Raw genomic sequence first — 12669 nt, forward strand, 5'->3', positions numbered from 1 at the left:
GCAACTAATTACTCCTCTGAGAACGCTTTATAAGTTGCAGAAGAAAGTAACCTTGACATTTTTGTTAACAGTTAAAGACAAAGAATTCCTTAAAGATTATAACCAATCTCTTGAAAAGTGGTCTCTCTCCCAAGCTGTCACTGGTCTGATAGACACAGGAAGAATATCTGAAGCTGAAGCCCTCTGCACAAAGGTATTATTGTATAATTGAGCATTGAGTTCTATGGATGATTCTTATCCTACTTGGAAAATAACATTAAAAATAGAATGCACGTTATTTAAAGGGCATATGGTGGTAGTGGTGAGGATAGTGATGATGATAATAATGACACCACCCAACATTTATTACTTCCTATAAGCCACTCAGTACATTTAGCAGTTTGTATTTGAACTTCCCAAGAATATATGACATAAATATTTACTATTATCCTCTTTTTATAAATGAATAAACTAAGGCTTAGAGAGAGTAATTTGCATAACAGTTCCCAGCTAGAAAATGATAGTGTTACCATTTGAACTCACATTTGTCTGACTCTAGAACTCAAGGATTTAATAGTTCTTTGTGTGTGGGGGTTTACCATTATAGAGGCCGTATATTCCTTTGAGTTCTGGTTACTGCCTTCAGAATGCTATATTTACCAACATCCCTGTATTTTTCCAAAGCTCTGAACCACATAGACAGTGAGATGTAAATGGGGTGACTAGAGCTACTCAGTAGACACCTTTTACGTACCTGGATTATAGGTTCTGTATGTCAATCCTTAGCGCCTTGCCTAACACCTAGTAGGGGCTCAATAAATATATATTGAATGAATCAGTTTCATAAACGTAATCAGAAATAATTTAATGGATAATGAGAGTTTTAAACATAACTTTTTCTGAAAGCATCTTTTCTCGTAAAAGCTTACCAGGGAGATTGAATTTTCTTTCTAGAATTTTTTTTTTTTAAGTTGAATTTCATAGAGAAGGAAGAATGGATCTTTGAAGATCCCTTTAGTGTTTGAATTCTCTGAAGAGCAGATGAATTTCATAGAGAAGGAAGAATGGATCTTTGAAGATCCCTTTAGTGTTTGAAGTCTCTGAAGAGCAGAGTAATTTTCTCTATTATTTAAGAAATTCCATCTAAATTCAGGACAGATTAATATTACTCTGAGTGTTTAGTAAGCAACTGACAGTTGGTATGCTGTCTCTAACAGAATAAGGGATACTTTTATGATTCTTTTCTTGTCATTTCTTTGTTCCAACCTCTTAGAAGAAAGTAATCACATACATTTAAGACTGCGATTTAATAAACAATAGAGAAGTATGTTATCAAGGGACAAGCAATAAAGAAAGAAATGTTTAAAACAACAGTGGAAGACTTGTTTAGAGAACTTTCTTAAACTTCTTCCAAATATGTGTATATGTGTGTGTATATATACTTCCTAAATGTGTGTGTGTGTGTGTGTATGGAAGGACATACATACGCATATATGTAAAATTTCTGTATGTGTGTGGGGTTTGTGTATAAATAATGGTTTAGGGAAATGGGCAAATGGGTCTTTTCTCTTACAGTGTTTAGGAAGTCTGTGTCTAGAGAAGGACATCCCAATGAATATCTTTGTGAAGAGGTTGAAAAAGGAAAAAAAATTATAGCTCTTCTTACATAGTTTCTTCCAATAAGGAATAGTGTTAGTCTTCACAGTTGATTTTATTTGTTTAATTCACCTATTTACATTCAGAACTTAAGTTTTTCAGGATATCACCTGGGAATAATACAAGTTAAAGAGACAAACTAAGTCTAAAATAAATGTCTTATAAACTATAATAATAGTATTATCAATTTTAAGTGTGGAGTTTGATATTCTCAAGATGATCATTGTTTTATTTATTTTACTTTTGCAGTTCTTTATTTTTTAATAAGAAAAGGTTAAATTCACATTTTTCTTGTAACATGAAGAATACCTTAATTGCCACTTAATATTCAAGAAACTATTTGAAATATTTCTATTTGGGGTTTAATTTTTAGAATTTAAAAAGTAACCCTGATCAGCCAGCTGTTATCTTGCTTTTGAGACAAGTTCAGTGTAAACCACTCCTGGAGTCGCAAAAACCTCTCCCAGATGCTGTACTTGAAGAGCTGCAGAAAACAGTCATGTCCAACTCAACTTCTGTTCCAGCTTGGCAGGTAATTTCTCTGTTTCCCTACGTGAGTCCTGATTTAGAATACTTAGTGATACTAGAGGAAGGCAAGGGGGTATGCTCCATTTTATGTCTTACCTTTAAACTTACCATATAGCTTTCATTTTCAAAATTTAAAGTATGTTGTATTGTGATTAGGGAAACTAAGGAAGTTTAATACTAATTTAGAATCTGCTACTATACTGCTTCAGAGCTTTTTAAATTGTTGATTGTGAATTCCCTCAATTTAAAATAGTGTTGAAAATACTGTCTTTTACATGGGGTTGATGTAAGAGAACTAAAGGAGTGTTTCAAACATTTTGTCATAATGGTGTTAACTCTACTTTTAGAGAGGATTTATGTGGTTTTTCTTTAGCTACCATATAGGTAACCCATATCCAGGATTTTAATGGGTATTTAGTGCTTTTTGAAATAGTTATGAATGCTTGAATCAGCAGAATGTCCTTTTAGCTGACTCTGGTTATCTATAATGTCAAACACATAATGATCATATGTACTTTATTCTTATTGATGTTGAAACACAAAAAAAACATGTAATTACTGTATTCAGTTTATTGTAGTTTCCTCTATGCTCCAGAGAGAGTATTAAAGGGGCTTTTTGATGCTGATTTTATAGAAGCTTATTTTACTATAATTTGTTCTTCATTTTCATCTTTCATTATAACAACTTTTTGATGTTTCTGCTTAAAAAGATTATCTAATGCCATAAAGTAGTTGGATTATGCAAGCTAAGCCTGCTTTTTACTCTGATCATTGAAGAAAGATGGTGCTTTTTTCCCCTGTCTTAAAGTTTGCCATATGAGAGTTAAGATAATTTAAGGTCAAATGGAGACTCATGATTTCATATTCTTCATCAAGAAGAAAAATACCTTGTCAAACTAAAAGGGAAAAATTAAAAGATAAATTATAAAGGAATTATAAAAGATAAATTATAAAGGAATTATAAAAGATAAATTATAAATTTTAATTATAAATTATAGTCTTAAGAGATAGCATCTGTTTTCGTTTCTGTTAAGATATAATTCACAAAGGATAAAGTATAAAAATCTTAAAAGTACCACTCCTTACATTTTTAATTTATGTATATACCTTTTTAGCTGCCACCTATCCCAAGATTTGGAGCTTTTTCAGTAAACTAGTTGCCTCCTCATGCCTCTTTTGATTTCCCCCTATTTCAAATAAAAGGGAAAACCACTATTCTGACTTCTGACTTACATCACTTAAACAGACATTCTTTTGCATCTGGTTACTTTGATTCAGTGTCATGTGTGTGGGATTCATTTAGTTGTTTCATGCAGTCATAGTTTTAAAATTTCATCTTAGAAGATTGTTTGACATGATCTACTACAGTAAACATACATATCCCTTATCACCCACCGGAAAACATATGTAAGGACGGACATAGCAGCATTACCCATGATAGCTAAAACCTGGAAATAAGCCAAATGTCAAACAGTCTTCTAAAATGGTTATCCATTTGATGTTCCCACCAGCAAATTCTGAGCATTCCAATTGCTAATATTGCTAGATGTGGTTAATATTTTCCTTTTCAGTAGATAGGTAGGTATTCTGTGGTAGTTTTAACTTGAATTTTCCTAACTAATGATGTTGAGCCACATTTCATATTCTTATTGAACCTTGGGATATCCTCTCTATAAAGTGTCTTTTATTTTTCATGGGCTGTTTTTTAAATTGATTTTTGTTACTCATTATATTTTCTGGATTGAAGCATATTTTGAGTATTTGTATTGCACATATTTTATCATGTACTTTGGCTTTGCACTCTGTTAATATTTTTTGATGTATAGTTCTTAGTTTTAATGAAGTCTAACTTACCATTTTTTAATGATAAATGCTTTATTGAAATGTTCTATTTAAAAAAAAAAGAAATGTTCTATTTAAAAGCGCTCTGCTTACTTTAAGCTCTTGAAGATACTTTTCTGTTTTCCTTTAGAAATGTTTGTTTTACCTTTCACAGGTTAGGTATATGATCCATCCAGGATTAATTTTTGTTAATGTTGCAGATCAAGGTTCCTTCCTTTCTTATGTGTATCACATTTGTCCCAGCATCATTCCTTGAAAAGATCATTCTGTCCCCATTGAACTGTAGTGATGCTTTCGTTATAAATCGGATGACTGTATCTGTGGGTCTTATAGGGCTCCCCTCTTCTTTTCCATTATCCGTTTATTTTTGCCTATAGCTTTATAATTAGTTTTGATGTGTGGAGGTAGTATTAAGACTTGTGGCTTTTTTTGTTCTTCAAGTATCTAAAGTCATTTTAGATTTTTTGCAGTTACATAAATTGTCAATTACCCTGCCTCCTTCCCCCACAAACAAAAGCCCTGCTAGGATCTTGATTGGAATTGCTTGAATCTGTAATTTTATTTAGGGAGAATTGATAAAGTAATATTACTGAGTTTCTCTATAAATGTGGTATTTTCTTCAAATTATTTAAGTTTTAAATTTCTCTCAGCAATGTTTTACAATTTGCATTGTAGAGGTCTTTTATATTTTTGTGTTTATTTGTAGATAGTTGATATTTTTTGTTTTATTACAAATGATATTTTTTTCTTATATGTTAGCTCCATACACTTAGAGATGTAGATGATATTTATATGTTGACCCCCCAGCAACCTTGCTGAATTCACTTATTTTTTTCGAAATGATTTTAGGTTTTTTGTATACACAATTCTGTCATTTCTGAATAATAAAGTTTTACGTTTTCCTTCCAGTATTTCTATATTGACTTTTTTTCTTGCCATATTGCACTGTTTAGAACCTTGAATACAATGTTAAATAGAAGTAGTGGTAGATAAGTGAATGTTCTTATTTTATTCTCAAGCTGATGTAGAAAGCATTTACTATTTCATAATTAAATATGTTTGCTGTAGGTTTTTTGAAGATATATATATATAGAGAGAGATATATATTAGATAAAGGAAGTATTCTTCTATTCTATATTGGTAAAAGAAATTTGTTTTCTATCATGAATGGATGTTCAGTTTCAACAGATCTTTTGGGGGGACATCTATTAGAATGGCTCTTTTTTAATTATTCTGTTAATGTGGTGGACAGCATTGATTTTCAAATGCTACACTAACCTTGCATTCTTAGAAGAAATCCTACTTGGTTATGATGTATATTATCCTTTTTATATATATTGCTGAAGTCACTTTGTTAATGACTTTTTAAAGAATTTTTAACACCTTTATTCATGAGAGAGAATGGCTTGTAATTTTTCATTCTCATCAGGTCTGTGTTAGGTTTTGGTATCTATGTTGTTATTCTCCTTTTATTTATTTTCTGATAGAGTTTGTGTGAGAGTGACATTTATTTCTTTAACGTTTAGAAGAATTCACCATTGAAGCCATTTAGGCCAAGAATGTTCTATATGGAAAAGGTGTTCTTAAAAAAAACAAAAAACAAAACAAAAAAAAAGGTGTTCTTTTCTTTATTACTGGTAAAACTTCTTAGGACATAGGACTATTAAGATTTCCTGTTTCTTTAACATTTGTTGAACTACAGGGAGTTTATTCAGCACATCTTAATTTCAGATTTATCAGCATAAAGTTGTTCGTGATACCTTCTTTGTAATGTTTGGAAAATCTGTATGCTTTTCCCTTTTTCATTCTTATATTGGTAGTTTGTGTTTTCTAAATTTTTTCTTGATAATAAGCAGTTTTATTAACTTTTCAAAGAACCAGCTTTTTTTTTTTTTTAAGATTTTATTTATTTATTCACGAGAGACACACACAGAGAGGCAGAGACACAGGCAGAGGGAGAAGCAGGCTCCATGCAGGAAGCCTGACGCAGAACTGTATCCCGGGTCTCCAGGATCACGCCTTGGGCTGAAGGCGACACTAAACCGCTGAGCCACCCGGGCTGCCCAAAGAACCTGCTTTTTGTTTTGATTTTCTTCATTATACTTTCTTTACATGTCATTGATTTCTTCTGTATGTTATTTTTACTTTCTTTAGATTTAGATTTTTTTCCCCCTTAGCTTCTTGAAATAGAAACTTGTAGATTTTCCCTCTTTGTCCAATATGTGCATCCTCTAAGATTTTATGTATTGTTTTCACTGTCATTCATTTGAAAATATTTATGATTTCCATTGGGATTTCTTCTTTGATCCATATGGATTTTTTCTGTTTTTTTTTTGTTTGGTTTTGTTTTATTGGTGGTGTTTTTGTTTTTGTTTTATGAGAGAGTATGCAAGTAAGAGTGAATGTGGGGAGTGGGTGGAAGGGAGAGAATCTTAAACAGCCCAGAGTATTGTTTTCTAAATCTATCATTTAAGTCAAGTTGATTATGTTTAAATCTTATATATCCTTACTGAACTTTTTGTCTGTTTCTTTTACCATTGCTGAAATAGGTGTTAAACCTCCAACTTTGATTCTGCATTTGGGGTTTTTTTTGTTTTCATTTCTCTCAACTTTTGCTTCATAAATTCTGTGTCTATATTAAGTGAATACAAACATAGGAGTATTATATCTTCCAGTTAATTGATTCTTATAATTATGAAACAGCTCCCTTTATCTCTTAGTATTTCTTGTCTTAAAGTCTACTTTGTTGGAGGTAAATACAGCTACACAAACTTCTTTTTGATTAGTATTTACATGGTATATTTGTTTTTACATTCCATTTTTATTTTGTTCCTAACTTGCCATCTTAGAAGACTCTTTAAGACTTTCAAGGGGTGTGGCTAGTAAGCTATTGCTGGTAGAATTGGCAAGATAACTACTCCTTTCTTGACCTATGAATTTTGAGTTTTTTGGGGTACAAATTTACCAATAATTAAATTAAAATTTTAACTTCATCAAAGTGCATTGAATTTGTTTAGTACATACTATGTACTAAATTAAAATATTTTTGATTCTTTTCTCTTTGTTTCTCAGTGGCTTGCACACGTATATCAGTCCCAAGGAATGATGGGTGCTGCAGAGATGTGTTATAGAAAGAGTCTACAAGTAGCATCCCAACAGGGCAGTTGGAGCGGGAAGCTGTCGAGTCTGTTGAAACTAGCTCTGCTTGCTTTAAAAGTATGCATGGTAAGATCATGTTATAATTATGATCATGAAAAACTGATTCTTTTATTTTTCTTTAAGATGATAGTGCTTTCTGTTGAGTTTCTGTTGTTTCATCACCTTTTCGTGTGGCCTCCTCATAGATTTTATATTTGGGTTTTTGATGGAAATAAGAGTAATGTAAACCCATAGATTCCAGCAGATTATTTGTCATAGTTTGGGTGGGGGGGAACAAAGATCACAATTTAAAAGTTGAATTATGACAGCATATACATTTTTGTTTCCTGTTGATAAAGTTAGAATTAACCCAGGTACTCATCTGTGACAAAAGTACCAGAAATTTAACATTTTAGTCATTTTCTCAGTTTAATTTTACATTTTGTAGGAAGGACTTCTAGTAATTTTTGATTTGATATCTGTTTTTCGATACCAAGTTAGGTATATTAATCTAGAAGTCTTCAGTACTAGTCTGGAAAACTCTTTAGGATAAATGTTTAATGTGCGCTTTTGGGAGCAAACTGCCAGTGTATGATATTCTATTTGAGTATATGTATGTGTGATATATACTCTTAAGAATATATGTCTAAATGTTTCGTGTTTGTGTGCACGTGCTTGTGGTTCATGGACAAAAAAGAAATTTAATGACAATTACTTTGGAGAATAGCACTGGGGGTCTTCAAGGGATGATAGAGAAGAAGTTCTCATTTTATATCCTTTGATATAGTGTTTGAGGGTTTTTTTTTTTTATCATATGCATGTTGCTTCTGCAATTAAAAGTTAAACTATCATTCTGTGTTTTACATGATTAGAAGAAATTGCCCTAAATAGACCTGAATTAATTCATGCTTTTGCCATAGTGTTCTGTTCCCAATGTTATTTATTTGATTTAACTAAGCTTTTTGACAAAGATACTTAAGTTGATTAGGAAATTCTTTCAGCTTTGGTGCTATTACTATAAAGTACATTTAAGAGGTCCTTAGGCCAGGGGCCATGTTTTGTTCATTTTTGCATCCTTGCTTTACCACACTGTCTTGTACATAGGAGCTCCACAATAAATGGTTTTTCAGAGAATGTATAAATAATAATAATAGTTGTCAAATTTGTGGTAATTTGGGTGAAACCTCCCTTTTTTTTTTTTCCAGTCTGCCCTGTTCTGTAGCTTTTTAAGGGCAGGAGTCAGATAATCATTTTGTAGAATCATGGCTCCTGTAGCATTTACATTTGCATCACCTTCCAAGTAGTCACTTAATAAATGAGAGTTGAATTGCATTCTTTTAAGATAAACATGTCAAAAGCCTCGACTTAATATGTGTCTTATATTTTTCCAGGCTAAGAATTTCAATGATCACTGGTCATCTTTGGTTCAAGAAGCTACAACTGAGGCCTTAAAACTTTGCTTTTGTCCATTGGCTGTCTTTTTACAAGCTTTGTTACAATTCAACCGCAAAATGGGGGCAAGGTATGAAGAATTCTTGTCCCCCCCCCTTTCTTTTTCTTGGAAATGTTTCTTTTTCTTTATTTTCAGTTCCTCTGGGAAACGAAGATTTAGAGTTAGTTTAATAAACTTGGTGTTATTCATATATCTGTTCCTACTTTGGAAAGGCTTTTCTAGTAACCAAATAAAAAAGAAAATAAAGTCTTATATTTGTTTTACAAAAAATAATTTGGTACACAGATACAGAATATGAGAGATGGGGCATGACAGCATTTCAAGTGAAGAAGGTTTTAGAAGTTTACCGTGTTAGGATGCACCAACAGTGTAATGTGGATTCTAGAAACAAAATCCAAAAGACTGAAGTTCAAGGCTAGATTGACTGAAGTTTGAAAGGTACTAAGCTATGAAAAAAAGTAATGAATATTGAAAAGACAGAAATATGTTTATAAGTAATGTGGTTTTTATATCTAGAAAAACCCAAAGCTTCGGAGATTAAAATATAAAAATTTTAGTGATTTTTTTTTTTTTTTTGGAGGGTGGGGACCGAGTTAGAAATAAATTTGAAAAAATTACTTAACGATCATATGGATGAAAAAACAAGCAAGAATATTTTTAAATTCTGAGCATTATATCTAGCTTTAATGGATATTACACGTAGTACAGGGCAACTGTAATTAAATAGTTATTTAGGAGCATACGTTACTAGAACAGGATTGGTATTGTAGACATAAAGCTTAATACATATAAATATGTGGCAAAGATCACCTCAACATCCCAAAATTAAGTGAAGGAGGAATTAAGACCTATGACTAATCAGCAATTCCAGCACTATTTATTATTGATTTACTTTTGATCAGTTTTTTTTTGTGTGGCTGATTTCACCAATAAATGTTTTAGGCTATAATTTATACTTTTTAATGAAACTCTTTCTACTGAATTTCAGCGTAGGTGACTTAGAGGGCCTTAACCTCCACATCCTTGTAATCTGTTAGCACTTAACATAATTTTTATCACCCCCAAAAATCAGTCCAAATTGACACTCAAAGGAAAAACCGTTGTGCTTACTATGTGATTTGTATGTAGAAGCATCTTCAAGACAAGTTCTTTAGCTTCTGCTTCAAACTACTCACACGATCCTCCTGTTTAGCCCTTCTTGAAATAACCGTAATTTGTTTTGTTTCTGTAAGTATGAAAGTCTCTGGAGTCATAGATGTTAGTAAATAAGGAAAGAAAAAATTAGAACACAGTTGTAAATCAGCCTGTTATTACATAGGTTCACATATTGTACATATCCTTTAAAGCATGCACTAAAATTAAAAAGCCTGATACACTTTTCACTCTGCTGTAGACCATCTTTGATATTTATGGATTTGTTTTCAGTCTGTTTTCCAAAAAGATTAGAGGTAGAGTACTCAGAAGTGCTCATAAAAAAGGATTTTTCCCCCACTTCTTTTTGGAATGTACCTTAATTTACTTACTTACAAAATGAGAATAGTAACAGCAACCCAACCTTATAAGATTGCAAATATTAAATGTGACCATATGTATAAAACACTTAGTATAGTACCCAACACATGATAAACCCTTAGTAAATATTAGCCATTATTATTACCTTTATTCTTTTTTTATTACCTTTATTCTATAAAAAAAATTTTATGAAGGAATCAGCACCATGTGTGCAAAAGAAAGAGAAAGATAATGTGTGTGAGACTAGTATATGAAATATCTTAGGTTAATTTAGATGCTTTGGATTAAACATAAGTATCTTTTTCAGAGAGACTCGGCGACTTTTGGAAAGAGTGGTATATCAGCCTGGGTATCCCAAGTCTATAGTATCAACTGCACGTTGGTATCTACTGAGACACTTACATGCCAAAAATGACTACGAGCTTATTGATGTAAGGCATTAATTTTATTCACAATATTTCATTTTGGAGCTTTGTTGGAAGAGGGGTGAAGGTTCCTGTCCTGTGCATTGTAGGATATCTAGCGCATTCCTAGCCACCCTAAACACTAGCTACCAGTAGCACTGTCCTCCTCTCTGCACCTGACTGTGACAACCAAAAATGTGCCAAATGATACCACTAATTCCCCCTCATTGAGAAACACTATTTAACCTGTAGGGAATACATTCTCTGAATGTGCCTTGTAGAATAAGAAAGTGTAGAGAAGGGTGCTAGGTGCTGGTTATGGTATTTTATATGACCTTTGCACTGGAGGCAAATATATAGGATAGATTTGGAAGTAGCAGGATTTAATGGGATCTTGATACTATCTTTGGAAGTATTATTTTACTTTTTGTCTTTTCCATAAGATGTATGTGACAGTTTCTGCTCCTCACAGGGTAGCTCTGGTATCTAAACAAATAAACATATATATATATATATATATATATATATATATATATATATATATATATATATATAAAATCCCTCTTAGGGGCAGCCTGGGTGGCTCAGTTGTTTGGTGCTGCCTTCAGCCCAGGGCCTGATCCTGGAGACCTGGGATTGAGTCCCACGTCGGGCTTCCTGCATGGAGCCTGCTTCTCCCTCTGCCTATCTGTCTCTGCCTGTCTGTCTCTCTGTCTCTCTGTCTCTCTGTCTCTCTCTCTCTCTCTGTGTCTCTCATGAATAAATAAATAAAATCTTTTAAAAAAATAAAATAAAATCCCTCTTAAAAAGATTTAGTATGTAAAACACATACTGGTTTAAGATTCTCATAACTTGAGTTTATAATTTACAAAATACAATGAATATTAGTGAGGAGCTTTTTAAATATCTAAAGCATTTGAAATACTGTTTACCTTTCAATGAAACTTACAATATTAAAGAAATATTAACAGAAACAATGCTTGGAGAAAGGCACTATAATTAACATATTGCAAACCAAAACGTTAGAATTTATATGAATATTGGAGACAGTCCTGCATGCTTTTCTTGCATTTCTAAACATCTTGTGAGCAGATGGCCTGACTGCTCTTTGTTCCAGACTGTCTTTTCAAGAATGTTTTTATAGTGAGCCTTGGGAGACATACCTAAGTGTCTCCCTCCAGAGCAAAGGGTAGGCCTATTATAAAAGATTAAAATCTCCTAGGCGCAGGGTTCTTCCCTTGTAATGCAAACCAGTATGGTTGTGGGAATCCATATACTTCTATCCATGTCACCCATGTAAGTCTTAGGGACCAAGGGGAATAAATATAAATGTCTTGATGCTCATGCAGTTTGTTGTACCATGAGTGGTAAAGACCTTTGTCTCTGATCCAGGAGAACTGTGTCTTTTGGCAGTATCCATGAAACTGTCCAGGCTAACTTGTTAGCTTACAAGTAGGGCAAAATCTCAGGCCCTTCACATGTTTGAAAATTAACAACCAAAAAGTTTTAGTAGTCGAATGAACACCCAAAATTAAATCTTTTAGTTTGTGGGATGCCTGGGTGGCTCAGCAGTTGAGTGTCTGCCTTTGGTCCAGGGTCCGGGGATCGAGTCCCACATCGGGCTCCCTGCAGGAAGCCTGCTTCTCCCTCTGTGTCTCTGCCTCTCTTTCTCTGTCTCTCATGAATAAATAAATAAAATCTTATCAATCAGTCAATCTTTTAGTTTGTGATATTGGTGAAAACCTTGCAAAGCTTCTGGATAGAGCCTAGAATCTAGAACTTCAATTCTAACTAAGCTTTAGTTTTAAAGGAGAGGAGTATCACTTGCACAGTTCGGTATATAAAGTGATCTTTTGGGTAAGGTTTTAGACTTGACAGTACTGTAAACAAAGTGACCACTGAATTTTATACAGTGCTGATGAAGGTAACAGTCAAAATGTTACATCTATACTAATTGAGCATTTGAATAAATTATACTTATTTTTGATGTTGGCTTTGGCTGAACAGTTTATTTCAGAAAAAATGACTGAAAAGATTGCACATAGCCACTTTTTCTTGTGTTGTTTGATATTGCTTGCTGTCTCTGGCATACTTGGCTTCTATGAATTTAAATAGTTATCATGAATAAACAAAATACTAATATTCCTCTATGTGATT

The 12669-nt window shown here is 32.8% G+C and overlaps 1 protein-coding gene across 6 annotated transcripts in view; it reads left to right on the top strand.

Moving 5' to 3' along the window:
- TTC37 (tetratricopeptide repeat domain 37) overlaps window positions 1–12669 on the top strand; it is an 80215-nt gene that overhangs the window by 63264 nt on the left and 4282 nt on the right. For all 6 annotated transcript variants that reach the window (XM_038532297.1, XM_038532295.1, XM_038532299.1 and 3 more), the window contains 5 exons: window positions 72–193; window positions 2009–2167; window positions 7078–7230; window positions 8535–8665; window positions 10416–10539. In XM_038532297.1, coding sequence (XP_038388225.1) covers window positions 72–193; window positions 2009–2167; window positions 7078–7230; window positions 8535–8665; window positions 10416–10539 — 689 coding nt within the window. The remainder of the gene's footprint in view (window positions 1–71; window positions 194–2008; window positions 2168–7077; window positions 7231–8534; window positions 8666–10415; window positions 10540–12669) is intronic.

Source organism: Canis lupus, chromosome 3 (genome assembly GCF_011100685.1).
Source record: "Canis lupus familiaris isolate Mischka breed German Shepherd chromosome 3, alternate assembly UU_Cfam_GSD_1.0, whole genome shotgun sequence".
Classification (NCBI taxonomy): domain Eukaryota; kingdom Metazoa; phylum Chordata; class Mammalia; order Carnivora; family Canidae; genus Canis; species Canis lupus.